The 27,778-nt window shown below is 43.2% G+C and overlaps 2 protein-coding genes across 2 annotated transcripts; one reads left to right on the plus strand and one right to left on the minus strand.

Annotated features, from left to right (window-relative positions):
- Window positions 1–11,520: 11,520 nt before the first annotated feature.
- On the minus strand, window positions 11,521–17,375 carry LOC105019970 (inhibin beta B chain). Its single transcript, XM_010886571.3, has 2 exons — window positions 16,880–17,375; window positions 11,521–13,471 (listed from the first exon to the last, which is right to left on the minus strand). The coding sequence occupies exons 1-2, from the start codon at window positions 17,292–17,294 to the stop codon at window positions 12,696–12,698; spliced, it is 1,191 nt and encodes a 396-aa protein (XP_010884873.1). The 5' UTR covers window positions 17,295–17,375; the 3' UTR covers window positions 11,521–12,695.
- Window positions 17,376–19,121: 1,746 nt separating this feature from the next.
- Window positions 19,122–24,985, plus strand: LOC105019969 (ras-related protein ralB-B). Its single transcript, XM_010886570.5, has 5 exons — window positions 19,122–19,272; window positions 21,763–21,932; window positions 22,070–22,278; window positions 23,672–23,849; window positions 24,073–24,985. The coding sequence occupies exons 2-5, from the start codon at window positions 21,819–21,821 to the stop codon at window positions 24,181–24,183; spliced, it is 612 nt and encodes a 203-aa protein (XP_010884872.1). The 5' UTR covers window positions 19,122–19,272; window positions 21,763–21,818; the 3' UTR covers window positions 24,184–24,985.
- The last annotated feature ends 2,793 nt before the right edge of the window (window positions 24,986–27,778 follow it).

Consider the following 27,778-nt stretch of genomic DNA (forward strand, 5'->3'; position numbering starts at 1 on the left):
AAATCCTTATTAACTGACGGACTGATTTGCAGACTGCCTGACTGGTTGACGGAAGGACCTGCTAACTGACTCTCTGACTGGCTGACTCTCTGACTGGCTGACTAACAGGTGAACTAGATGGCAGGCTGACTCTCTGACTGGCTGACTAACAGGTGAACTAGATGGCAGGCTGACTCTCTGACTGGCTGACTAACAGGTGAACTAGATGGCAGGCTGACTCTCTGACTGGCTGACTAACAGGTGAACTAGATGGCAGGCTGACTCTCTGACTGGCTGACTAACAGGTGAACTAGATGGCAGGCTGACTTTCTGACTGGCTGACTAACAGGTGAACTAGATGGCAGGCTGACTCTCTGACTGGCTGACTAACAGGTGAACTAGATGGCAGGCTGACTTTCTGACTGGCTGACTAACAGGTGAACTAGATGGCAGGCTGACTCTCTGACTGGCTGACTAACAGGTGAACTAGATGGCAGGCTGACTCTCTGACTGGCTGACTAACAGGTGAACTAGATGGCAGGCTGACTTTCTGTCTGGCGTAGGCACATGAAGCCTACAGTAGTCCTGGACTGAAAAATCTAACCGACTGTAGATCTCCACTCAGCTTGATTTTTGCGTCCATTTAGGCTCCATCTGTGTCCATGGAAACGACTACTAAGTGTTTAAATGACTGATGGATGAATGAACTGACTGACTGACTGTCGCACTGACTGTTCGACTGACTGGCTAGCCGGCAGACTGACTGGCTTGCAGACTGATGCTCTGACTGGCTGGCTGCGTTATCCGAATGCCTTGCTGACTGGTTCAATGACAGTCTACCTGAGGGACTACCTGAGGGACTGACTGACCAACTTGACTAGCTGGCTGGCTGGCTGTCTAGTTGCCTGACTGGCTGGCTGGCTGGGAAATGCCAGAGAGGAAAGAGGAAAACATGGCCGTACTCAAAGTGGTCAACTCATTTCTTTAAATCCCCAGGGATCATATAAAGTTCTTTAAAAATTGCTTGTATGATAAAGACTGATGTAGTAAAATACTCAATTTCTCCACACCTTCACATGTATTGATATTTCCATGTATGCAATCTTTAGCCATACCTATGGCCCAAATAACCACTTTAAAACAAATGCACCCTTTGATGTTCACATGAAACAATAAACTCCCAAAGACATCCATACTCCAAAATCTAGTCTTCAATCAGGGAAACGTCGCTGTCAATATTGGGCCAACATGACAATTTCCATTACAATAATGTCATTCTGTATGCACTTTAGAGGTGTCTGTCAAAGGCCTGAAGAGATGGGCAGCGTCGGTTCCCCTGCCCTCTGCTTCACGCTCTTTCCAAAGTTGAGCTGGCGCAGCAGCAGCACGCCCATTCTCCCATTGTTTCCTGAGCAGAGAGCCAGGCGCTTGGTATTCCCGGCACAGGCCGGCCGCTCCAAAGATCGGCCTGGAGGAGGATAGCCAGGGCATTAGGAATCCGGCCTACTGCCACTCTGATTGTCTCACCGAGGTTACCAACTTAATCTTGGTCTCTGGTGTATGCAGCCATTGTGCCTCTTCCGTTTTCCAGGCGTTCTCCTCCCGGCTACCGCGTTCGTCAACGCCGACGGGAGCTCGTTTCACTCCTTTTGAGTTTCAGTTGTGTTGACTCCTTCTGTTTTTCTGATGTCTCCACTGTGGTGTTTCTGTGTGTACCGTGTGTTCGTGTGCACTCCACCGCAGCGTTGAGCCAGGCAGTCCACTCGTTCATCGTAGGAGCTGATGTTGGGAAAGTGACTGATTCATGTTCAAGAATGAGCCCTGGCCCTTTCGAGACACTGGAATTATGCGGGCGCACTGACTAATGTTTCATCCAGAGCCATTTGACTGGGAAACACTAAAACCATTTGTGTTTTGTGTGAAGTCATACTGAATCATCAAAGACCCAAGAGAGGCCTCTCACCTGTTCCCTCGTGAAATAATCCCTTTCATATCTGTGGTCCAGCTGGTTTCTGTGCTGTTGATTAGAAGGCATGCGAGCGATGGGGGGGGGGGGGGGGGCAAGAGGCCTTTTCTTACAATATAATTGATTGGGAAAGCACTGATAGGATGCCAGTTTATTTTCTTAACACGACATCTGTCTGAAGTGCTTCTCCTTGAAGTCTGTCGAGAGCCTCTTCTGCCCAGATAGCCGCTCCGCTCAGTCGTACGTGTCCGAATGTTCAATCAGAATCCACCGTCGCTCCTGCGGGGGACCTGTCGCCTAGGATGGACAGTGTTGACCCAACGTTGTTCTGTCTCTCCAGGCCTCTTTCATGCTGGTCTGGTGGTTGTGTGATGGACAGTGTTTGGCTATACTAGCCTCAGTGTGATGGACAGTGTTTGGCTACACTAGCCTCAGTGTGATGGACAGTGTTTGGCTACATTGGTGGGGGTGCAGTGGTGAATGATGGACAGGGCAATAGTGGGGGACAGAGGCTCAGTGTGCCGGGTCCTGCCCGTGGAGCACACAGACTGCAGTCACTCTGTTCTGGCGCCATGGGGGGTTATGGGGCTCTAAGCCCCCTACAAATCTCTCAATTGTGCTCCTTAACACACACGCACATCAGGAACACACACACACACGCACACACAAACACGGACAGACATATGCAGGCACACACCGAGAAACTCAGTCACTCCCTCCCTCCCAGCCTCCGTCACTCACAAACAGGCCCCAAATGATATTTATCGGACCTCCCTCACTCACTTCTCCAGAGACTGAACTGACGATGGAATCCATCCACCGTCACGTATGGGAGGTTTAACTGATGAGGTCGGATGTGTTCACTATCACATGTAGGAGATGTAACTGATGATGGTGAATTCGTTCCCATTATCACATACAGGGAGAGGGAGTGGAAACAAGAGGAGCCAGAAAGAAAAGCCCTGCTTGTGAGCGGAAGAGACACGTCTCACCATCAGTTTCACAAGGCTCCTTGCCAATATTTGTTCATGTTCCCTCAACTGAGATCTCTGCCCGGCCGAACGTTGTATGAACACAAGCTGCGAGTGATGTCATTCATTGAGCCGGAGGACCGATGTTTGAATCCTAGTAATGAATTGTGAATGGAAACAGATTAGGGGGGAGACAGCAACACCCTAGCTGGCTTTTTGAACGGTTGCCATCTCCCTTTGAAAATGGCGTGCGGAGCCGAGCACTCTCCACTCTACACATGTTAGCACGTGCACTTATCAGGTCAGGCAGCAATCAGTCAGGCTGGAAAACAAAGGAGGTTAAATTAATACATGAGACGTTGGCTGAACTGTTTCGGCAGTCTGGACCACCATTGTGAGCAATTAGTTATGCAAATTATACATATGAGACGGCTTTGTGCCGGTAGCATGTTGGAGTTATTGCTAAGGCTGGGGATATGGGCCCTGAACACAGGGCTCCATTGTGTGCATTTCCTCCACGGTGCAGATTTCTTATGATCACAAGAGCCCTGAGTCATTTCGTAAACGCTGTCAGTGTGCTCTGTTTCTGACCGGTGCTCTGCTTGGTTTGTGTATGGTCAGTCGGTCAGCATCTTGATATTTTCCACAACGATGTTCATGTGAAAAGCTAAGGGTTTGGGATGGATACGTTTTGCCACGCTGAGATGCTTAGACAGGGCTATGGATACAAGGACTCACTGTCACAATATCGAATGTGCAGTTTAATCCATGCTTTTCTCTCCACACGCTTTGTTTACCAACTTTGGAGTTGACATTTTGTACTCTGAGTAAGTCAGTTAAACCTGACTTACTCAAGGCATTCATCAGTTATATTCTTCAAGAATCCAGGGATAAATATCCTTCACTTAAAGGACCAAAACTGTATGCCTCAACTCCATGCCCTTTTAAAGCCAACACTGAAACAACATGGAATCCACCTAAGACCAGAATAGCATTTTGGTCTTCCCACATTATAATCATGTGCATTGCACAATCTTTTTGCAATTGCCTTTTTAAATGATGAAGTCACTCATACCAGGAGATTAGTGGGCTGAATGTGAGGCTGTGACCTTAAAATAGCAGGCATGCTCTTCTGCTGACTCCAAATTGTTTTTAGCATCGTCGAGCAGGAACCTATGAGAACGAACTTCAATAGAGATTTTGACCGCTGAATAAAGAGAACTAATAATACTTGAAAGCAATGAACACGCAGATTGGCTTACACGTTTGGCTCCTGTGTGACTTAATGTGTGGACAGCTTTGTAAAGAGGGTATAGAACCTTCACTCACACGACGTAGCTTTATGTTTTCCATGTAATCAAATGATTACCAATAATTAGGAATGTGGAATTAGTTCATCTTCAGGTGTGGGAGCCAAATTCCATCAGTCATTATGACAGGAAAGTATTTGTTCATCCCGGTACTCGGTCCCGTACAATAATACAACGCTTGTGTGTGTGTGTGTGTGTGCTTGAACAGCGGCTGTAGGGAATAAGATGCACTCGCTTGCACAAGCACACACACACACACACACAAGCCCCTTGCACACATTAGCCAGGGCACGGCAAGGAACTGGTCCAGCTAAACGTGGAGACAATCAGTAGCTCAATCAGGCTCCAGCATTACAGGACACAGCAGGAGCGGCGCTACTCAACACATGCCCAGGAGGAGCACCCCGGAGGCCCCTAAATCCCTGGAACTAATCACTGTGAATATGTGGTCCAGAAGTATGCCCTAAGGAGACGTGAAACCAGCAAGGCAGCAGTACAGGAACCCATAAAGGAGGCTGGCAGGCAGCACCCTACAGAAAAAGTGCCAAAAATGCACTTGTTGGAAAGTCTTTTGCACCGCACCTAGCTACCCCAGGACTCAGTGCATGCTGGGACCTGCCCCGGCAGAAGTATGTGTGAGTGTGGAACGGTGCAGATCTGAATCTCTGGCCCTCTCGGTGAGGCAAGGGAATGTTCTGACTTCTGCCCATGGAACTTTGAACATTTCTCTGTGGGATTCTGTGGCTTCTAAAATTAGCCATAAAGATATCAACTAGAAAAAGCTGGAAAGATACGCGCTATTTATGGGAAAGGCAACATCCGCAGAGCTTTTCTGTCCTCATCGCATTCCGTCAGGTGGCTCAGGAGTCTGGAACGTACAATCATCTTAATAATAACAATCATTCTTAGTCATTCTTATTTCAGAATAATGTATTGCATAGTGGAAATTCAGTAAAGTAATTGAATAAGTCCATTTGATTATGGCGCAAATTGCAAATCTACTTGTTTGGTATGCTTGGAACTAATGAAAATATCAAAACCAAAATGTCATTCAAGAAAAATGTATTTTCTTTCAGGCAAGGATTTTTTTAATGCAATTCAGATAATCTAATATACTCAGTCCTTTACATCCAACAAATGTATAATAATTAAATTATTCTAATTATTATCACTATTATTGCTATTATTAATATTATTGTCATGTTAGCATGACCCTTTTCTCTGATATGTGACCTAGATAAGAGGATCAGCCTCTAATCAGGCAGAAGATTGTCTGCAGTGTCTGTGAGTGACTCAGGTTACAGATCCACTGTGAAATGGTGGCCCAGGCCTTCACAGGATGCATGAATATTCATGGGCAGAACGAGCAGACGTCATTCTCATGAGCTCTGAGCAATATTAATATTCTAATGAGGCCAGGGCGGGAGGGAGGGCAGAGGAGGCTGCCTTCACTGCCAACAAGCATCCTGTATCAATATTCATGAGGTAGGAATGCTGTATGTGTAGCTGCTCCACGTTTCCAACGGCAACCAGGCAGTGTGTGCTATGGGGGGGGTCAGTTAACATCAATGCCAACAGTAAACGCAACACACCATCTGGAGCGTTTAGCAGGGCAATGTAGCAGCCACTCTAGCGGGTCTGAAAAGTGAAAAGGAACTGCCAGAAACCCCCAGAGAGCTTATTTTAGAACACGTTACACAAGTGGACCGTCGTATCACCTGTCTAGGAGGATGTCCAGGATCAGCACCGTCTAGGTCAATAATTCAGCATGCTTCTTCCGGGTTAATTGAATAATTTAATGACGCTGTGGCGTTCATTTTTTGTTGTTGTTTCCCAATCAGGGAACGCCTCTGTTCCTAAAAGCTGGGGTTTGGAAAAACAATCCTTATAGAGGTCGTCCATTGCTCCATCAGATGAGTTTACAGTAGCAATTACTGTCAACTGCCTTGCTTGATGACAGGATCGGTTACTGGTCGGATGCTTTTGAGCTTACCTGCTACCGGCCTCACGTGCTCCCAACAGGCTGGGCAAAACACTCGTTAGCGGCCATAGCTGCTGTGATTGATAATGCTTAATCTTCCAGGTTATTTTCAGAAGTGAAGATACGAGCAATGCCTATGAGATCATTCTGTTCCCATCGTATCCAACTAGCCCAGTACTTAGAGCAGGGCGGCTGAGCTTTTTGAGACCAGGGCTGAGCTGAAGGGTCTTGAATGCCTGGGGCCTGACTGAACAGGAGCGGAATGTGGAAAACTGACACTGCATTACGATGGATGGCTAAAGGAAAGAAGCTATAACTAACAACTCGATTATTGTGTTTGAATCCAGTGTGTGTGTGTGTGTGTGTGTGTGTGTGCGTGCGTGTGCATGTGTGTGTGTCAGGGTTGAATGGACGGCAGTTCTTGTGTTGCTTTGATTGGGCTGTGAAAACACAGTCATCATTGGATACTTCGTCCTGTGTGGCCTGCCTGGTCTGTCTATGCGTCTCTTCAGCGGACCGTTTACAAGTCAAACATTTTGTCTGAAAACATCACTGGGTACAGCGGTCTGACAAAGAGATCAGCTTCACCTAATGAAACTCTAGGAAGATTAGATTTTTTAGTTTTGAATCAAGTGTTAAAAATAAAAAACAATATCTTGAAATGTACATATTTTGATAACTCAAACAGAACATTCCAGACATTCCCTGTAATAAACTCAAAACAGAGCCAGAGATGATGCCCCTTCAAAACACATGACTTTCAGTGGCCTTTATTACCTAGTCTATTTAAGATAAGCCACTGGTAGCTGGCATCATTTTTCTTACAAAAACGCTTCAAAACTGTTTCCTGTCGGAGAACAATTTTGGGTTCTGTGTGTTTTCATAAATATATTTCTGTGTTGATTTAATCTCCAAGAAGAATGTATTTTAGGTTGCTTTGGTTGGTAGCCTGTAGTCCACAATCCTATTTGGATTATCCAGGAATTTTTTGATTTTAAAGGAGAATGTCTAAATGTCTAAGTGTCCTTCGAGGTTTAATTCCAGACTGCATTCAGTTCATTTTGAATACCACAGGCATCTCATTTTAATTTACCAAAAATGTGTCTTTGTTATTGTGATCAATCAACTGTTTTGAAGAGAACTAGTCGGAAACATTTGACTGCCTGGAGAGATCTTTCAGGAGTTTTACTTACCTTCTTAAACATGTCTTGAAGACAGATCTGCCCAGGTCTGCCCTGGAGGCAGATATTTATGTGATTATTTGAGAGGGAGATTATGTCCCAACTCTGAATTCACTCAGTTGAAGTTCAAATGTAAAATGGTTAGGGTAAGTGTTAAGGTTAGCATTAGGTAAGGGTTAAGGTTAGGTTTAGGGTTTGCTTGAGGGACAAGCACTTAGCCTGGTCAAACATCCTCTCAGAGCATTTAGCTTGTTTGAAAAGCAAGCCCTACCCACTCCATCGAGTCAACCAATGACAGTCATTTGTGCCTTCAGGAAAAATAAATGTTTGACTAAGTAAAACCTGCGTTTCCTTGAAGCAAAGAACATTAACTTGTCAATGTCACACCCACACGTCTCTCGGCTGAGAAGGGATGATGTAGTGATGAGGTTTGTTGAGGGTGAGGATGGAGTTAAGAGGAGTGAGGAGGGGTGAGGATGGAGTTAGGTGAGGAGGAGGTGGTGGAGGAGAGACAAAAGAGCCAGGAGGGACTTTAGTGGGGTCACTAAAAGTCAACACATTATGGATTTTCAAATATGGTCCCTTGTTTTCAGCTATAGAGCCACATGAGAATAACAGTCGGTTCCAGTCAAACCAAAGAGCATTCCTATTCTACAGAAGACGCCATGTGTGAAATACTTCTGGGTTGTGGGATAACTGCAGTACAACCTTACAGAAAAGTCTTGGGGCGTGCAAGACTTATGTGGTCCAATTCTTCAAACAGGAAGTCACAGCAATATTTGTGGTAAAAGGCATATTATTTTCTTTGTACATATTTTGTATGCTTTATTGTGAAGGAACAGGGGAAAGGGTAGAACAGAGAGTCTCTGGTGACACAACTGTAGCCCAGATGAACCATGCTACATGTACATGTACCAATGACCGGGGGGGGAGGCGGGGCAGTGGACCAGAGACATAAAAAACATTACAATCTAACAATTCAAACTGACAAAGACTTTCACCACTTCTCAGAGCAGGACATCCTTGGGTTGACAGGCATGTATTTATGAGTGATATATTATATTGCAGTTTTGATGGGCTCAGCTAAATGAAAACCTGCTGCAGCTTGTTGTATCACAAATTTTAGCCCACCGATTAATTGTGTAATACTTTCAAGCTAATATGGCTGTCTAGAAGTCGAGGAGAGGTGGCTCAAATGTTGCACTGAATGGTGAGCTATGTACCAAAACACCTGGACTGTCACCTGGGGTCTGAACAACACACTACATTATAGGACATATTCCCTTCACTCTTCTTGGTGAACTGTACTTTCAACTCTTAAAACTGCTAGTTTTTGCCGCCTGCCAGTAGCTCAGAAAAACTGTATCTCTCAGTTATTTCTACCTATTCGTCTCCCTCTTTCTCTCTTTTTCAATGTATATTTTCTTCCCGCTACTATCTTTCTCATTCACTCTCTGTCTTTCTCTCTCTCGCTCTCGCTCATACACACACACACCCACACATACAACCAGACGATAATACTGACTCATCCCTGCCAGATTAAGAGAAACTGATGGGTTTTATCTGAAACATACTATTTCACCAAGCTGACAAACACACTCCATTCACTTGGCAGACACTAATGGATACATTAAAAGTAATTATCTTGCTGATGGATGAAGGAGACAAAGCGTCATGTTTTTAGGCTGTCATGTGTGGTCTCCTGGCATGGGTGTGTGTGTTGTGTTTATGAGTACGTAGTCCTGCCCTGGTTATTTGTGTCAGTGTTTCGGACGTGTGAGGTATTTTGTTCAACCTCAGGTTGACACAGAATGGCTTGGGTCTTTAACGACAACATAAGCACTAAACAAACAAGGGCTTTTTCGGTAACCGGATCTGATACTATCAGCTAATGCTGTGCAAGTTGTAGATGATTACTTCTGTTTACCAATCACAGAGAGTGTGACCTCTGGCCAGCCACTTGACCTCTGGAGTCCTGCCCGGATCCACTCTGCACTAATTAGTGCTGCTTAGAAAGGCTGTGTGTGCGTGTGTTCATGTTTGAGTATGAGGACTCCAGAAGAGGCCACCCACTGTATATCTTATATATTTATGTAATCCTCAGAAAGACTCGGGTTTCAACTAAATGCAGAATAAGAAATTTATTTGTGAACAATTACAAAGAACAAAATATTTTAAAATCATATTTATATCTTACATCAGCTGTACAGAGATGACATGTTTGATTCTAAATGACATGTTTGATTCTAAATGATTCTGGATCACAAACTGAACTAGAACACCTAGGAGTATTTACGTCGATGAAAAAATATGAAATATTTCATTTATCTATAGATACAAAATAGAAAAAAAAGAGATTGAACTGAAAATGGAATCCCTAATATATACCCTGATGCAGTGTTTAGGCCTCTTTACTGGTCACAAAGTATTTTACAAAAAATATGATCTTATAATAGCAACAGAACAAAAAAATATTGGCCTCTTTGGTTCCATCATTAGGTATAATACATTTGAACAGAACTCAATTTGCTTTCTATAAAAATAACTTTTTTTAATGGCAGTTTCTTTATTTTATAACTAATCACGCAACTTTTCAGTGCAAATATTGTAAGAGTCATTCGCTTTGAAGAAGAAGCGAAATATTACATTTCAAGTATTGTTAATACAGTGGGGAGAACAAATATTTGATACATTGATGATTTTGCAGGTTTTCCCACTTATAAAGCATGTAGAATTCTGTAATTTTTATCATAGGTACTCTTCAACTGTGAGTGACAGAATCTAAAACAAAAATCCAGAAAATCACATTGTATGATTTTTAAGTAAGTAATTTGCATTTTATTGCATGACACAAGTATTTGATACATCAGAAAAGCAGAACTTAATATTTGGTACAGAAACCTTACGTACAGAAACCTATGTTTCCTGTAGTTCCTGCCCAGGTTTGCACACACTGCAGCAGGGATTTTGGCCCACTCCTCCATACAGACCTTCTCCAGATCCTTCAGGTTTCGGGGGCTGTCGCTGGGCAATACGGACTTTCAGCTCCCTCCAAAGATTTTCTATTGGGTTCAGGTCTGGAGACTGGCTAGGCCACTCCAGGACCTTGAGATGCTTCTTACGGAGCCACTCCTTAGTTGCCCTGGCTGTCTGTTTCGGGTCGTTGTTGTGCTGGAAGACCCAGCCACGACCCATGTTCAATGCTCTTACTGAGGGAAGGAGGTTGTTGGCCAAGAAAAGCATCCCCAAAGAATGATGTTTCCACCTCCATGCTTCACGGTTGGGATGGTGTTCTTGTGTTTGTACTCATTCTTCTTCTTCCTCCAAACACAGTGAGTGGAGTTTAGACCAGAAAGCTCTATTTTTGTCTCATCAGACAACATGACCTTCTCCCATTTCTCTTCTGGATCATCCAGATGGTCATTGGCAAACTTCAGATGGGCCTGGACATGCACTGGCTTGAGCAGGGGGACCTTGCGTGCACTGCAGGATTTTTATCCATGACGGCGTAGTGTGTTACTAATGGTTTTCTTTGAGACTGTGGTCCCAGCTCTCTTCAGGCCATTGACCAGGTCCTGCCATGGAGTTCTGGGCTGATCCCTCACCTTCCTCATGATCATTGATGCCCCACGAGGTGAGATCTTGCATGGAGCCCAGACCGAGGGAGATTGACCGTCATCTTGAACTTCTTCCATTTTCTAATAATTGCGCCAACAGTTGTTGCCTTCTCACCAAGCTGCTTGCCTATTGTCCTGTAGCCCATCCCAGCCTTGTGCAGGTCTACAATTTTATCCATGATGTCCTTACACAGCTCTCTGGTCTAGGCCATTGTGGAGAGGTTGGAGTCTGTTTGATTGAGTATGTGGACAGGTGTCTTTTATACAGGTAACGAGTTCAAACAGGTGCAGTTAATACAGGTAATGAGTGGAGAACAGGAGGGCTTCTTCAAGAAAAACGGGCAGATCTGTGAGAGACGGAATTCTTACTGGTTGGTAGGTGATCAAATACTTATGTCATTCAATAAAATGCACATTAATTATTTAAAAATCATACAATGTGATTTTCTGGATTTTTTGTTTTGGATTCCGTCTCTCACAGTAGAAGTGCACCTATGATAAAAATTACAGACCTCTACATGCTTTGAAAGTAGGGAAACCTGCAAAATCGGCAGTGTATCATGTACTTGTTCTCCCCACTGTAGTTCATCACTAACACAAAAGGTTCAGTTTGTCTGGTGTCCGTGGGTCAATACTATACATTGCATAGCTCATGCGGCACTTATTTTCCAAAGGACTGTGAGCATGGGTCAGTGCACCACACTGTACTCTAAAGGCATTTCAATCTGCAAGTGCTATTCAATGTGCATTAGGAAGTGCTATGCTGCACCGATACTAAAACAATATGGCACCTCTGTGCTGTTGTTTCACTGCCTAAAACGAGAGGGAAAATAGTTGCGCTTCAGCTGTTGAACCTAGACTCCTCCTTTTGAAAGAATTAAGGATTCGGATACGACATTAGAAAGGGCGAAAGTCTGTTCTCTATTGTCAGCGTTACATGTCAACGCTGAAACTCCCAGATTCACCGTTAACCTTTAGATTTTCTGTCCACTCTTCCGATATGCAGCCAGCTTAAAAACAGAAGCATTTTCGTTTTCTAGATTCTTGGCCGTGAGAGGAAAGCAGTTTGATATAAAAATGGAATGTTGTCACACATCAACAAAATGTATGACTTGGAAGTTGGAAGTGCTGAAGTTGTACAACAGGTGAGTTGTCAGTGCTTTAACTATAGGCTTTGCAGTTACACTTTATTTAAAGAGGCATGGCTGGAAGTGGGTGTTGAGTAAACCTCCTTCATTACTTTTCTCAGGCTCTTTCCACCTTTGTCAGAGTATAGAAATAGAACTCTCAATTTTCAGAATAGGAATGGCAATCTTGGAAATGTACATAGCACAATAAGTACCATTTATTTCAAATCCCTTTGATAACGACACCTAAATTAGTTTGCAAACAAATGTTTACAAAATGGGATTAAATCATGTGTTCATATGTTGGCAGAAAGAATAAAGGCTTCTACCATATAAAATTATTAATAAACATAAATATATTTACAGGTGTTTGTGCGAGCATGTGTGGAAAATTAGTGTCTGGAGGATGTGTGACTGAATGAAGTTGTGTGTGTGTGTGTGTGTGTATGCCTCATAACTGTCCATAAATATTACTTTGCTTTCTCAAATAATTTTTGTCATTTTCTTCTTTACAAAAGTTCATGAAAGTCCCCCCCCCCCCAGGTGAAGCGCAAGCGCACGCCTCAAGCGCACCCACACTCCTCCACAATCATATTGGGCACGTCTCTTTTGACGATGTTGTACTCATCGTCGAAGTAAAGCATGGACATGGTGCTGAGCTTGGTGGGGATGCAGCAGGAGTTCATGGAGCCGGGGCCCAAGCCTCTCATCCGGTACTGATTCACCACCGCCGTGTGGAAGGAGGACGCCGACCCGGGCACCCCGGCCATGTATGCCGGGCAGTTCCCCTCGCAGTAGTTACCGTAGTAACCGGACGGCGCGATGATCCAGTCGTTCCAGCCGATGAGGCGGAAGTCTATGTAGAACTGCTGCCGGCAGCACAGGCTACTGCTGCCGTCGCACTCCAGCCCCCTCTTCCGGATGCGGTGCTTGTTGTCCGCCAGCCGGGCCTGGACGACCAGGAACGGCCTGTGGGACTCGTCGTCCTGGTTCACCAGCAGCGGCGACACCGACGCGTTCTCGCAGCCCTCACAGCGCACGTCCAGGTTCTGCCGCCGTTCGCCCGTCTCGAACGCCGTCTGGACGGCGTCCGTCAGGGGAAAGGTGTGCCAGCCGCTTCTCTTTAGCTCCAGGCGCTTCTCCACCAGGTTCCACCGGCTCCCCAGGCCGGGCTCCTGGTAGTACACCTTGACCGTGACCTTCCTCCGCAGGCCCTTCTCCGAGGTGTTGGGAAGCAGCCGGAAGTACAGCCACAGGGTGGCCTGGGTCACGTACAGGTGCTGGTTCCCCTCGTTGGAGATCAGGAAGAACAGGCTGGACTTGGACGAGACCAGCTCATCTGGGAAAGACAGGAAACGGAACAGGCAAATGTCAGTTTGAAGACTAGACTGTCAGTGTGGCGATGCTACAAAGAAGGCAAACAAAAATGAATTGGCGAACTCCTTGAATAAAAATATACAATACTCAACATATTATGGATAAAGGTTGATTCTTTGGTCACGTAGAGCGGAATTTGTATCTCTTCTAATCTCTTTTATTGGGCAATGTGCCTGTGAAATCCTGACCAAAACCACGGGCTATTCCAAGATTGGATTGCTAGTTAAATAGTTTAACAATAATACCAGAGACAATTCAGCAGTTAGGAATTCAATTTACAATGGCGTCCCTGGTCACAGCCTGTCTTGCTCTCATCTCTATCTTGCCTGGGATGTTGAGAGGTTTAGGGGTTATACCCTGAGAACCAGCCCTATCAGGGCAACTCAGCCTCAGTATGTAATGTTCATCAAGGAACAGTTCGGTCCTTTCGATCAAAAATGTATATTAATATTAACATGCCCGCTCTTTGACACTAAAACCTTTACCAAGTGTTGAAATGCATGGGCCCGGTCTGGCCCACAGCAGGACTTCAATGACAATGCAACATTAGCAGGTCTGGAGTCAGGCCCGTCATAGAAAACCCTGACAGTTACAAAGACTGTACCACTTGAAGTTGACCCTGGCAAGGGCTTCTCTGTGGTTCAAAAGCTTTGCTGTGAATACCGCTACTATTTGTGTCGGGTCAGAGTTAAAACTCTGACCCAACTCAGTACCCAAGACATGACATGACCAAAGCAACTCCTACCATACTCCAACACACTCACCGATCAGGTCAGGCGCCCTCCACCACTGTGACTTTGATCCAGACAAGAACTCAACTTTGAACTACATAATTAGACCTGAGACGGTAAAATGTTTCCTGAACTTAGGCGGTTCCTAAAGATACGTCTTGTTTTCTATATTGTGTCCTTCTCCAGACATCCGGTGAGGGTCTATCTGTCTGTCTCTCAGCCAGTTTGCCTCCCCTGCCCTGATCGGCCTCCCTGCCGCCAGCAGCGAAGGGGACCCTACCTGGGCGGGCCAGGGCCCCAGTAACCAGCTCTAATGTAAGCTTCCTGCCTGGGCCTGCGAGTCTCCACCTGCTTTGCCTCACACAAAACAACACAGGTAATCTCCACATCGTTACTCAACTCAAAGACTCTATAGAGACAGCTATAGACCACACTGTGATGTCACCACGAGGACCGGGCCCAGATTGGCAGCAACACACATAGCTGAAGCGCAACGACTCCAGGCTGAGAGTAACGCTCTGTTCACCTTTTGTTTAAATTATGGACTTTCATACGTCGATGTACGGCTGTGTCGGGGGAACATAGCTACAAAAAACCTCGGCCTTTGCGATTTCCACTACGAATGAAGAGTGAAGTTGCCTCAGACTGAAGAACAGGAATGATCCCTGAGAAGAGACACCCCGTTAGAAAGCGATTTGTCAGGTGAACAACAGGGAGCAGCGTCCTTCTCAGGAATGGAAAGAGTTGCAGAACAACAATCTTGAAGATGCTATCGCAACCCGACATTCTTGTCGAAAAAGGCGCCTTTGTAAAAGCAGCCGACTGACCCACAAGCACGACAGCCAATACACCACTGTGGGGCAACAAAACAACAGGTCCTCATTAGAACCGGGGTGCCCGTCCCTCACACCCTGAATTCTAATATGGAACAGTGCATAGGGTTCACAATTCCGTTTCACTCTACATTCAGCATGCACGATCCCTACACAAAGCACTGACCTTGTGTAGATAGTCTGCTCTTTTAAAGCAGCCCATTGGGTAGCTGGTGGTACCAGGATTCTCAGCGGAGGAACATAAGTACAATCACATTATTTTGGGTGCCATTCAGATGATAATTCCACATGACTAAACAGATTGGTTATATTTATACTGTTTTTTTTTTTTCCCCCCGGGGTGTTTGTGTGTGTGTGTGTGGGGAGGGAGGGGGGGTGTCATTAATTGGCTGTGTGTGAGATGAATTATCCTGGGTTAGTTTAGGTCAGCTTACCAAATCAAGTGGTGTTGGAGAGATGCACAGCTGGCTAGAGTAAATAGGGGGTGACTTTACCTGTCAAAAGACTAAGCAGGACTGGACCCTGGATAAGTGACATGAAAGAGCCCATGATCACCGGGCGTCCCTTGAGCAACAAATACACTGTGTATGAGATCTGTCTGTCTTAATACTGACACTATGAATGGCAGAACGCATTAGGTGGAATCTTGATTTTTTTTAATGGAAAATCAATGGGTCTTGGAGCCATCCTGCAGTTGTACACGTGCACTGGAGGCCAAAGCTTAGATTGCTGGACAACCCTAGGTCACATGGCGGGAGGAAATTTACTGTGAAATGTCAAAATACGTTTGACCACTATCTTTGACCACATACTTTTATTCTCTTTAAGGAAGGGGTATCTCATCCCATTGCAAAATGTTTGCAATTGCAGACCAATTAATTTAAACCTGCAATAATTGCAGGAAATCTACTTTTAAACAACACACGTTATCTCTGCTGTCAATTGGGGGCCCCTGAAATACTTAGCTATGAGTTGCGGGCCCCCAAAACCAAATATCACTTAGGGCCTCCAAAGAGCTAAGGTCGGCCCTGAAAATAAGATGCAACCGGCCAAAGTTTGACTGGAATACACGTGGGTCCAAGCAGGTGGCATCGTTGATCATTTCCAGTCCCCCTTAAAGCATCTAAGCAAATTGTTATGTGAGTCTTGGTGCCACGACCGGCTGCCCTGGGTAAGATGGGCAACTGTCAGGGAAGGCACTGAGGCACAGAGAAGGCAACCTAACTGAACCTACACAAATGGAAAACACAACGTTTTGGACTGCTTATATATATATATATATATATATATATATATATATATATATATATGGAGAGGATATTTATTTTGGATTTGTATATAGCATAATTTTTTTATGTGACCTGTAAAACATATTCTCTTTCAATGTTCTTCAGATATTGTGAGGTTAAAGCTATTTATGAATTTCTGGGGGTGTGGTTGGAAAAAATTTGCCCGAGGACACACTTTTTTTGCTCTTGCAGACAAGCTCTATATATGTAAATATATATAATATATAATGTTCAAAATGAAAAAGAAAAACTGTACCTGCATAAGCTTATTTCTGATGTGTCCTTCCCTTTAATTAATCTTGAAATAAACCATTAGAAATACTGCGATTTAGCTACTAGCCTACTTGTGATTTTCTTGTGTTGACATCGCTGACCCTTTCTGCTCCTCAGGTGAATAGCAAAGCATCACCTTGATGAACCATGTGTTCCAAACTTTACGCACCGTAACCAACTTGGCCAGCACATAAATGTTTTATCGGTGCTTCTCTTAGACGGTATAGGATTTAGAAGTACACACCTGTCTCTGCAAAACTGATTATCTCTGAGCTTTCCTCCAGCACCTCGTTGGCATTGCTGGTCGCGTGTCCATCCAGATTCGGGATTTCTACTCTCCCGTCCTCCCGCACTTTACCGGAGTGAAGTTTCCGTAGCGCAGTCACCATCGCCGCCTTCGGGATAGGATGGGTGATGTTGGGTCTTTCCCTCATTTGTAACCTGCTCAGGATATGCCTCTTCACCGCCTCCAGAAAGTCAATGTCCACCCGTCCCGATTCCTCAGGCTGCCCAATGCCACACGAAGTGCAAGTTTCCTGAGCCACTGTATGCGTTTCCGTTCCCGGCAAAGAGTTCCAAGATCCCGGGGCCGCTTCTTTGCAGCCGACATAGAGCACACATGCCACAAATAATGCCGCTCTGAAGTTACTCATTTTCATTATGAAAAAAATGGATTACGTATTGATATTTTGAAGTGCAATATAACAGAAAACAATTACTTGAATAGGCAAAAATAAAATATGCAGAATATTTCTGTGAAATGTAGTCTATTCTCTTTATAAGGAGTCCAGTGTTTTATAAAAAAGCGATTTCGAGGGAAAAGAAAGCTGTAAAATCCCGTTAGTCCGTATTAAGTTGTAAGGAGGATTCAATTTGACTTACTGCACCAAGTCCGACTGCTTTACCCTTTCAAGGTATAAAAACTGGTAGGCTACCATGTATGTAATCAGTCAATGGAATTTCACGCCATGGTTTAATTGAACTACAATCCGCAATAAGCATCATCTAGAAACGATAGACAAACTAGAAGAAAAAAAAATCACCCATCGGTTGATGAATGAAAGTAAAGGTATATTCCATAGGAGAGTAAGCTGAAATTTAGGTCAAATAACTTATATTGCAATATGCAGTTTGTCACTTGCTTGGACGTATTCCTTCCGTTTAGGTTCCTGCATATATCCTCATAAAAATCAAGCTTAATTGGAATTAAATTGTCGATATGAACCCGTCCTGCAGTAGGCTATGAACACGAAGAGCTTTAATGATCGGACGAACCTTTCCCTGGCTATCGCGACTTACTAGCACTCCATACTCTCAAAGTTTTTATAGGAGTTAAAACCACGTGGGGCGCCCCACCAAGACTCCTCGTATTTGGTAGGAGATTACGCATAGGGGGTTAAAATATGAACGAAACATAGTTATAGCCCATGGAAAACGAATTAGAAGAGATACAAACTCCGCTCTACGTGACCAAAGAATAGTCCTTAATGCATCGGTTTACCCATAATATATTGAGTATTGTATATTTTTACGATGGCTGTATATTCACTTAAAGTATACAGTACTTAGTTGCATACAAACCTAGACCAGAGCGAGGTTATTTCCAAAAGACCTGGCCATGCATTGTTATATTTCAATTACATGCTGTCCAAATGTGGAAATGTTGAACTGTTAATTCATCAAAAGTGGCATAAAAAAAAAAGAACACTGTCATCATATAAATGTTCTTGTTGCGGGAACCATGAATGCATAGTCACCATAAACATATCATAAACCTACATGTATTGGCAACAATACTAATAAATATTTACAGCCGAAGAAGTCCTGCACCACCTTATACATTTTCGAACTGACAGAAAATAGTGACCAAATCAAGGCAGGCTATTGTTTTGTCGCTCAAATGTGAGTGAATATATAGGACCACAGTCACATAATACCGTTTGCAGTTGGCAGTTAACACAGAAATCTGTGAGTGACCAACATGTTTAGTATTCAAGCATTTACAATGCGACCAGTGGCATATGTGTGACGGATCCGATGAAGTCCAAAGTAATTAAATGCTGCCACCTATGTTTTAGTCTAAACGTTACACGCAGCCGCGCGATAATAGCCATAGGCCAGATACATTTGCCTATTAAGTTAAATGCAAGCCTAAAATACCTGCGTTATCATTGTAACCAATATGTGCATAATTTCACCCTTGAAGGCTACTGCATCACTGCAGCACCCATGAATACAAACATTGGGTTCAGTAGATTTTTTTTTCTGCCTTATGAATAGCCTAACCCCGCGACATGTAGACTATAAAGTCTTTCAAAACGGTTGAAAAATTAAAAAGGCAATTAACAGCATCGTTAAAAAAACATGCTGGTTAATACCGCGCGCTGGGCCAGGGTTTTACGTGTAACACATCTACATATTTTATGGCAGTTTAGTGACACCAATGAGGTTTGTGGCACCCGTTCCACATTACATCACGTCCTGTTAAGGATTTTTTTTTCACAACGTCCGGGAGTGGTCAAAGATATCCGTATTTGCGGCTGGTGGTAAGTGGAACTTGCCCTTTACTTTAGCATTCCCAACTTTCAAAGCTTTATGCCGGATTATAGCCAAGAAGGACAACAAGCTAAATACAAGGTGAGACCTTTATTACCGCCATGTGCCTTTGTAAAAGTATATAACATTGGACATTGATATCCGAAGCAGGTTTTGTTGATCTTTTTGTTGGTCAAACATACCGCATTTGTGCTCACGTTTGTTGATTGATGTCCATGAAAGCCAATATTTGGTTTTATTAACGTTATATATCCAATCGAGAACTGTTCCGTGTGAAGAAGAGGCGTGTCTTCGGGTGTATAAGGAAGAAAGTATCAGAAGCCTCACATTAAGTGTCTTCGGGAAGTATTCAGACCCCCTTTATTTTCCATCACATGTTGTTGTGTTATAGACTTCATTTATAATTAAACATTTTTGGCCATCAATTCACGCACAATACATTATGACAATAGGAAAACCTTTTTTTTTGGTATTTTCAATAAATTCAAAAGAAAATCATGTACATAAGAGTTCAGACCATTTATTCAGTTCAGCTTTTAGAAACGCCTTTGCCACAGCTTTGTGTCTTCTTGGGTTTCCCTCTACCTGGATTTGGGCAGTGTCTCCAATTATTACTTGTACATCCCCTACAGCCCTGTCAGATGGGATGGGGAGCATTGGTGAACTGCGATCTTCAGGTCTTCCCACAAAAGCTCAATCAGATTCAAGTCAGGGATTTGGCTGAGGCACTCGAGGACATTCACAGTATTATCCCCAAGCCACTCTTTGTCTTGACTGTGTGCCTCGGATTGTTGTCTTTCTGAAGGATCACCCAAGTCTGAGGTCCTGTGCCCTTTGTGTCAGGTTTTCTTCAAGGAAGTAGAATTTTGCTCTGTTCATCTATCCTTCACTCCTGACCAGTCTCTATGGCCCTGCCCACTGAGAAGCATCCCCAGAGCATGATGCTCCCGCCACATGCTTCACCGTAGGCATGGTGTTAGCCAGGTGATGAGCGATGCCTTGTTTTCACCAGATGTATAGCTTGGCATTCAGCCCTAATAGTTTGATTTTAGTCTAATTTGACCAGATCATCTTTATTCCTCATTCTCTCTGAGTCCTTCAGATGATGTCATATGCCTTTTACTCAGAAGTGGCTTCGGTCCAACCACTCTAACATGTAGCCTATAATGAACATCTATGCCTTGACACTTCTATCTAGGAAGTCAATGGAGCGCTCTTTGGATGCCATGATTTGGTTTTTGCTCTGACATGCACTGTGAAATGTGGGACCTTATATAGACAGACATTTTTCCAAATCATGGCCAGTCAACTGAGACTGCTACAGGTGGGCTCCGAGTTCTAGAAACATCTCAATGATTGATTATAGGACGCAGGACGCATCCAAGCTCTTTTGAGTGTGCAAGTAAAAGGGTCTGAATACTTACTCCATGTACGTGAGATTTTATTTTCAGTAAAATGGCACAAATTCCTAAAAACATGTTTTTGCATTGTATTGTGTGTAGATTGATGACAAACTTGTGAAGTAATGGGATCTAGATACTTTGCGAATGCACTGTGTTGACTTGGATCTGTTTTATATTGGAGGAAGTACTAGGTTACAAAGGATATACACTTCTAGTTCCATCTGTATTTAAATAGTCAAACAATATGGGGAAGTTTATGCCTTTTTGGCCATATGGTCCAGCTAGCAGTGTTTTAACTTAATCAAGTATATACAACGCTCAGCTTAGGTTTAGTAGTGGTTCCCGTTTTGTATGTAACAAGTTTCAGTACATCATGTATTATCACAAGTTTTTCTCTCATTACTGTTTTTAAATTATTAAACATTTGATGGCCCTTGATAGTTTCCCAAAGATTATATAAAAAAAAAAAGAAAACAGTCCAGCGCCTCATTATTGTAAAATCAATCCATTTTCTGATGTAATTATTTCCTAAACCTTTCAACCTGTTTCCTATGTTTGACCTGCGCTGCTGTAGAGACGGCTGGGCCTACAACATGCCTGTGTTATCACTGTAACCCATATTTTGCCCTTGAAGGCGGCCACATCGCTCCTGCTCTCATTAATTAAATTATAGGGGTCAGTCCAACAGGTTTCTTTCCACATAGTCTACATTTAAAGTAACGGACATTTGGGCACTGGTGTAAGTAACTAAGTAAAACAAATCTTTGAAGTACTACTTGAGTAGTTTGAGTATCTGTGATTTACTTTTGACATTGTTAAGGACATTTACTTTCATGCAGTTACATTCCAATTTTTTGACTCCATACATGTACAGCGACACCAAAAAGTTTCCAACTCTAGTCTGCAAGTACCCCCTTCTGCGTGTGTGTGTAAACTGTTTATAAACCACATGTAGTATCAGGTATGACTTAGAACTGTATTCCTCAATAATCAGTTTAATTCATTAATCCAAACATGGATAAAGAAGCTGCAGCTTCTTCCTCTAAGGCATCTAATCAAGTATGACAATCGGGTTATTTTGGCAACTTTTTCATTAGCCCTGGCAATCGTGTTGCCAGAATTCTCACGATTTTCAATTCACATTTTCATGTTTTTCCGCATGTCCAAGTTTTGGAGGTGCCGGTTTTCGAGGAGGACGTATCTTGTTAGTATCCAGACCCTAAGATGACAACCAGCAAGAGTAAGAACCAGAGCTCTCTTGTGCTGCACAAGGTGATCATGGTGGGCAGCGGAGGCGTTGGGAAATCGGCCCTCACTCTGCAGTTCATGTATGACGAGGTAAGAGATGACACACAGGTCTTCAGGACACGCAGGCTGAACCTGGAAGAGCAGCTAGCCTGGTCTCCATTTCTGCTTTCTCTCGTTAAATAGTTTGCAGTTCTGTAAATGGAATAACTTTCACGTCCTCCTCGTAGTTTGTGGAGGACTACGAGCCCACCAAGGCAGACAGCTACAGGAAGAAGGTGGTGCTGGACGGGGAGGAGGTCCAGATAGATATCCTGGACACAGCTGGCCAGGAGGATTACGCTGCCATTAGGGACAACTACTTCAGGAGTGGGGAGGGCTTCCTTCTAGTCTTCTCCATCACTGAACATGAGTCATTCACCGCCACCTCCGAGTTCCGGTATGTCTAGTCTGATAGGAGCACATCACACTCAGTGACCAATGACAGACCCACACTGTACTCAACTGACCAATGACAGACCATGCTGTACAGGGCTGCATTCAATTTTTTTTTTTACATTCTGGATTATTATTATTTTTTAAATGGTGCTGTACCAGTTGGGGGGGGGGAGCAAGGTATTGGTTTGCGGTTGGGGGAATGAAGGGAACGTTTGACAGGACAAAATATTTATGCTTAATTTTGCCTAATGTTGTTTTTTTTTTCAATTTGAGGTTTTCTGACCCTGGAGGAACCCTGTTGCTTTTCAAATGCCCTTCAGGCCACACTGTCACACCCACAAAACGGACCTAAACATACCTCAAGTCTCGATGCATCCATTTCAACAAAACAAAATGTTTCGGTGGCAAAAATGTGTTCCCTATAGGGCAAACCGAACAACCCTCAGTTAGGGATGCACCGATAACAGTATCGGGCCTGATACTGGGCTCATGTACTCACAGAAAAAAAATTCAGTAGGAAGAGAAAAACACTAATTAAACACAAGCAAATTGACAAAATATCGTGGGACTCAACACAGCACAGAGTTCAAGGAGTATGCTAACGCTAGCAATGCAGAACCACAACAAAGCTACCTCCAACACTGGAGAAACGAAATAAAATGTCCAGAGAGCAGAGTATAAATGAAAGAGCAAAGTATGAAAAGATTCAATGAATCGCGCAGTTTACTATCGCACGAGCTCCAGGGCGAGCAACGACGTCTAGTCCTGCACGTTCAGAGTATCAAACTAGCTAGTCAGAGAAAAGTAACCGGCTGTGTCTGTGCATGCACACGTTTGCGTTGAACGGTCAGAAAGTGGCTGTCACATTGATATAAAGAGAGCCATCGTCAACCAAATGTAAAGGTAGCCAGCGACAATCAAGGGTAAGAAGCTAACTGTCACAAATCGATGGCTACAATGAATTAGCGTCATGCAGGCAACAATACTCCATTAATGCGGCTTCGGCAAAGGATATTCGGTTTTCGTATTTTGCCTTCAAAATAAAAGTCTGCGATGGGTTGTGTATTGTTGATTTTTTTCAAATAAAAAAAAGATTTTGGGTAAAATATAAATTAAACAAATTTACTATTTAAATAAAACATATAAGGTAGATAATATTATAAGTACTTGGTATCTATTCGGTATCGGCAAGTAACCAAATATAAGTACTCGTATTCGGTAGGAAAAAAACTGGTATTGGTGCGTCCCTACCCTCAGTACCCCTTGACCTGGCCTGTTATAGATCTGCACATTCTGATATGTGCCCCATTACATCATCACAGCGTTCCGCTAGATCCTGGGTGAGAACTGGCTGTGTGTGTGTGTGTGTGTGTGTGTGTGTGTCCCCTTCCCAGGGAGCAAATTCTGCGTGTGAAAGCAGAGAACGATACCATCCCTCTGCTGGTGGTCGGGAACAAGTCCGACCTGGAGGACCGCAGGCAGGTGTTGGTAGACGAGGTCCGGTCAAAGGCTGAAGAGTGGGGCGTTCAGTATGTGGAGACCTCGGCCAAGACACGGGCCAACGTTGACAAGGTATGCAAACCTACCCGTGCTGTTTCCCAAGATGCAGTGGGAACCACTCGCCTTCGTTGAGGTCCTTGACATCTCCATGTGCAGACAGTGGATTATGTATACGTGTGTTTTTAAAGATGTCCGAATCAACAAGCAAGCGTGATTAAAAAAAACCTTCATTGTAATTCACATTTTATTGAAAATTCAGCGATGTAGTTGAATGACAATTGTGTTTTCTCTTCAGGTATTCTTTGATCTCATGAGGGAGGTGCGAAAAAAGAAAATGTCAGAGAGCAAGGACAAGGGTGAAAAAAAAGGCAAGATCAAAAAAGCTTTCAAATGCTGTCTGCTTTGATCTAGGCCAGATTGTTCAGACACAGAGAGCAATCAGAACAGAGCCTCAGCATAGTGGACAGTGTGGCAAAACATTTACACACCTTTTGCTATAAAATGAGAATTTCTTATTGGACAAGTTCACTCATTACCATTCCACTGAACTGAGCCTTTTCACTTCTCACACTTGTGTCCAAACTATACAGTTCCTTTCTTATCGTAGCAGCCAGAGTGGTGACCTTATCACTAATGCGTTTGTAATGCTGACCAGTCTTTGTGTCACAGTGGGGACTCATCCAAAGGGTTCTAAATAAAGTGCCTCAAACATGATAATGTAGACATTTTGACAGCTCCTATGAATGATGTGTGGTAGGTTATTGGTCAAGCTTGCCTCGTATGCCCCCCCCCCTTCCCCTCTTTTCCTGACAATCAGTCACTTGCACACTAAAACATGGCCTTGGTTTGATACCCAAAGGTAGAAATAAACAGGGCTCAGAGATATTAGCTAGTCTGTTTGATACTGTTTGCACTGCAATACTTTCACTACTGTAAACTATTGTAACTTGTTTTATTTATGATCCATTGCATGAATATAACCCAGTCTCACCCTATTGATAATTCAAAATGTTATCCACATGTTCTGTAACTACGCCACCAAATCTAGCCCACTGCACTTTTTCCACAAGCTGTAAATGTTTCAGTGTAATCTTGCTAATTCTACAATTTAAACTGAAGCATTAAAAAGTTATTGTTTTTATGCACACTCAATACAGGTTATATACATCTGTTTTTGTTGCCAAATAAAAATAATTTTTGTAATGAAATTTCAGTGTCTGTATTTTGAATACAGCCCATGAACTTCCTGAATTGAAACAGAAGTGACCCCAACCCTCAGTCTGTCAGTCAGTTGCCAGGTCATTCAAGTGTGAAGGTGCTGTTTAAAATTAGCACAAAAAAAGACTGAGCTTAAGAATGGAAGAATGGGTGGGCTGGCCCCACCCCTCCAAAAAATAAAATAAAATAATGGCCTTTAGGATGTTATGGGGTTGTCTGTTTGTGGTTTGTGATTAGTTTCTTTGATGTGTTTAGAGGGCACCAGAGCACCAAAAGGGTTTATGTTTATGGGCCCTATAAAACACCATTCCGGTGCTGTTCAACTTGACTTTGAATGAATGGAACACAGAGCCCTTATGTGACCTTCAGTCTGTTAACACTCTGCTGCAAATTCCCAGGGCAGGGTAATATCCAACAGGGCCAACCGTATCAAAATGTTTTTGCTACACACAAGTGAAACAGTTCAGCTAGTTTCACACCCGTTTTAATGTTTTCTTCCATTTGGTGCCTAATGAATGTGACCCAGCCTTAGATCCAGCCACACACAGATGGCCCACAGACTGCTGGCAAATCTCATCCCACACCCAGTCCCATCCACTAACACTACACCTTGGCTGCATTTAGACAGGCAGCCCGATTCAGATATTTTTTCACTAATTGGTCTTTTAACCGATCACCTAAGAACTTTTCACATTAACTCTTTCACATGCTTGCCTGTCTAAACGGAACCCTAAGATCTGAGAAATCTCAACCCGCTCTGAATTCTGAAGTGAACACTCATTCTCAATTGGAAGGCAAACAATCCAATGGATCAAGTCGTTCAGTCACAAAAAAACGGAATAATAAGATACTTGCTAATAAGATCAGACCCAATAGACTCTAAACTCTAACCGAAGACAGAATTTCCTCTCAACTGTAATGTCTGCCTATAATCTGAAAATAGCCTATACTAGCATATTAGCTGTAGGGTCACTGACTGTTTTGAAGTCTGAAACTGACCATTGCAGAGAACCTCAAGAAAATGATAACACCCACCCCGCCGCCACAAACGAACAAAACCAGATTATATTGTTTGTCCCCAGCAGAGGGAACTATTGTGCATGTCACTATGCAGCAGGACTCCTCCCAGTTGACCTGGTTATTAGTGTTGTTTACTGTATACTACATACTGTATTCACAGTCAGGCAGTATTCATTCTGATTTACTGCAGTTGTGTAAACCCAGTTGCTGATTCGTTAATACAGAACACAGGACAGAGAATGTGGAGAGGCAAGGAACACTTATCCACATTCCAGCCATAAGAAAAATGTCAAAATACTGTTTCACATCAAACGCTTCAGCAGAAATTAGACTTTACTTACAGAACATTGGCACTTTACTTGACATGACATTCTCCTATTTATAACAAAAAACAATGAGCAGGCAGAGCCCAGTGGTTGAGAAACAATGGGGAATCTGGGGGATATACCTGCCTTTACAAGTACTGGTACAGTAGTATGAAAAAATATTTTCCCTCGAAAGCCAAACATTTTACATCCCCTTTCCTAATGACTGAAAGATTGATACATTCAATTTCTGTACAGCTTCACAACAACAAACAGTACATTTGTACATCTTGCTCGATCTTTAAAAACATATTTCACTAGTTCACAGATGAAGCATATATTTACATCACAGTTGTGCAGAATTTCTGATACCAGGAAGTGCTGATAAAGTGAAAATGCACTGTGCAATTAAAACAAATGAGCCAGGTCTCTCTAAAGAGTGTGACCTCAAAGGTTAACCTGGTTAAAAAAAACAAAAAAAACATCCAGTGCCTCAGTTCATTTCAAGATGTTTGAGGGTCCATAACCACGGCCTCCATCCCAAATGGCATCCTAGTCACTATGTAGTGCACTCTATAGGGAATAGGGTGCCATTTTGGAAGTGTCAAAGGCCCTATAGCAACTTGAGAGAGTTGACTTAACATGGATTTGTCAATAAAACATGGACTTCATCAAATTACTTAAGTCCACGTTGAATAGATTATCTGTGGCTTTGAGTCACTCAAACCTCAGTTAGCCTCAAAAGCCCAAGTTTGAAAGTGGCTGTGTTCTTAAAGCGTTCCGCGATATTCAAGAACACGCTTAAATCTTTGAGCCACTTTCACTACTGGCTGATATTATACAAGAGTGTCAGTGCATCTTCAAGTCAACTAATCTCAAGTCTGAGTGGGGGCCATAGCGAGTGATTTGATTGGACCGAAGTACCGCGTCGCACATAGTGGCCTTTAATCAGCCACTTCTGTAAACACGTGACTCTCAGTAGACACACATCCTTTTAAAACCACAAAACATGTAAACATGGTCAGCATAGTACCACAGAAACCCACCGCTGAAGTCTCCGAAAAATTAGGTTTGGTCAAGCCAGAGACATTTTTAGATTTCAAGAGCACATGTCACCTCAATTGATTTAACCAGAAATCATGGTAATAAAATCAGTTTTGCATTTTTCAAATGGGCATAAGAGAACCGTATGGAGGATAATCTGCTTTGTCGGTGTACAGAGCTTCCTGTCTGCCATTTCCATTACCCCCCTTTACCAGGACCTTTACACAGCACATCTATTGCAATGCTTTCCCATACCAAAAGCGTTTTCTGGAACTTTTCTGCCCTTGTAAAAAAATAACTTTCTCACATTTTAATTTAAGGAAATCTTAGTTTACAACATAGCAAATTTACAGTAGTTAAATTACAGAAATGTAGATTATACCATAACAGCTTACATTTCCCATAGTGGTGTCA

The sequence above is a fragment of the Esox lucius genome, chromosome 22, assembly GCF_011004845.1.
Source record: "Esox lucius isolate fEsoLuc1 chromosome 22, fEsoLuc1.pri, whole genome shotgun sequence".
In the NCBI taxonomy this organism is placed as follows: Eukaryota; Metazoa; Chordata; class Actinopteri; order Esociformes; family Esocidae; genus Esox; species Esox lucius.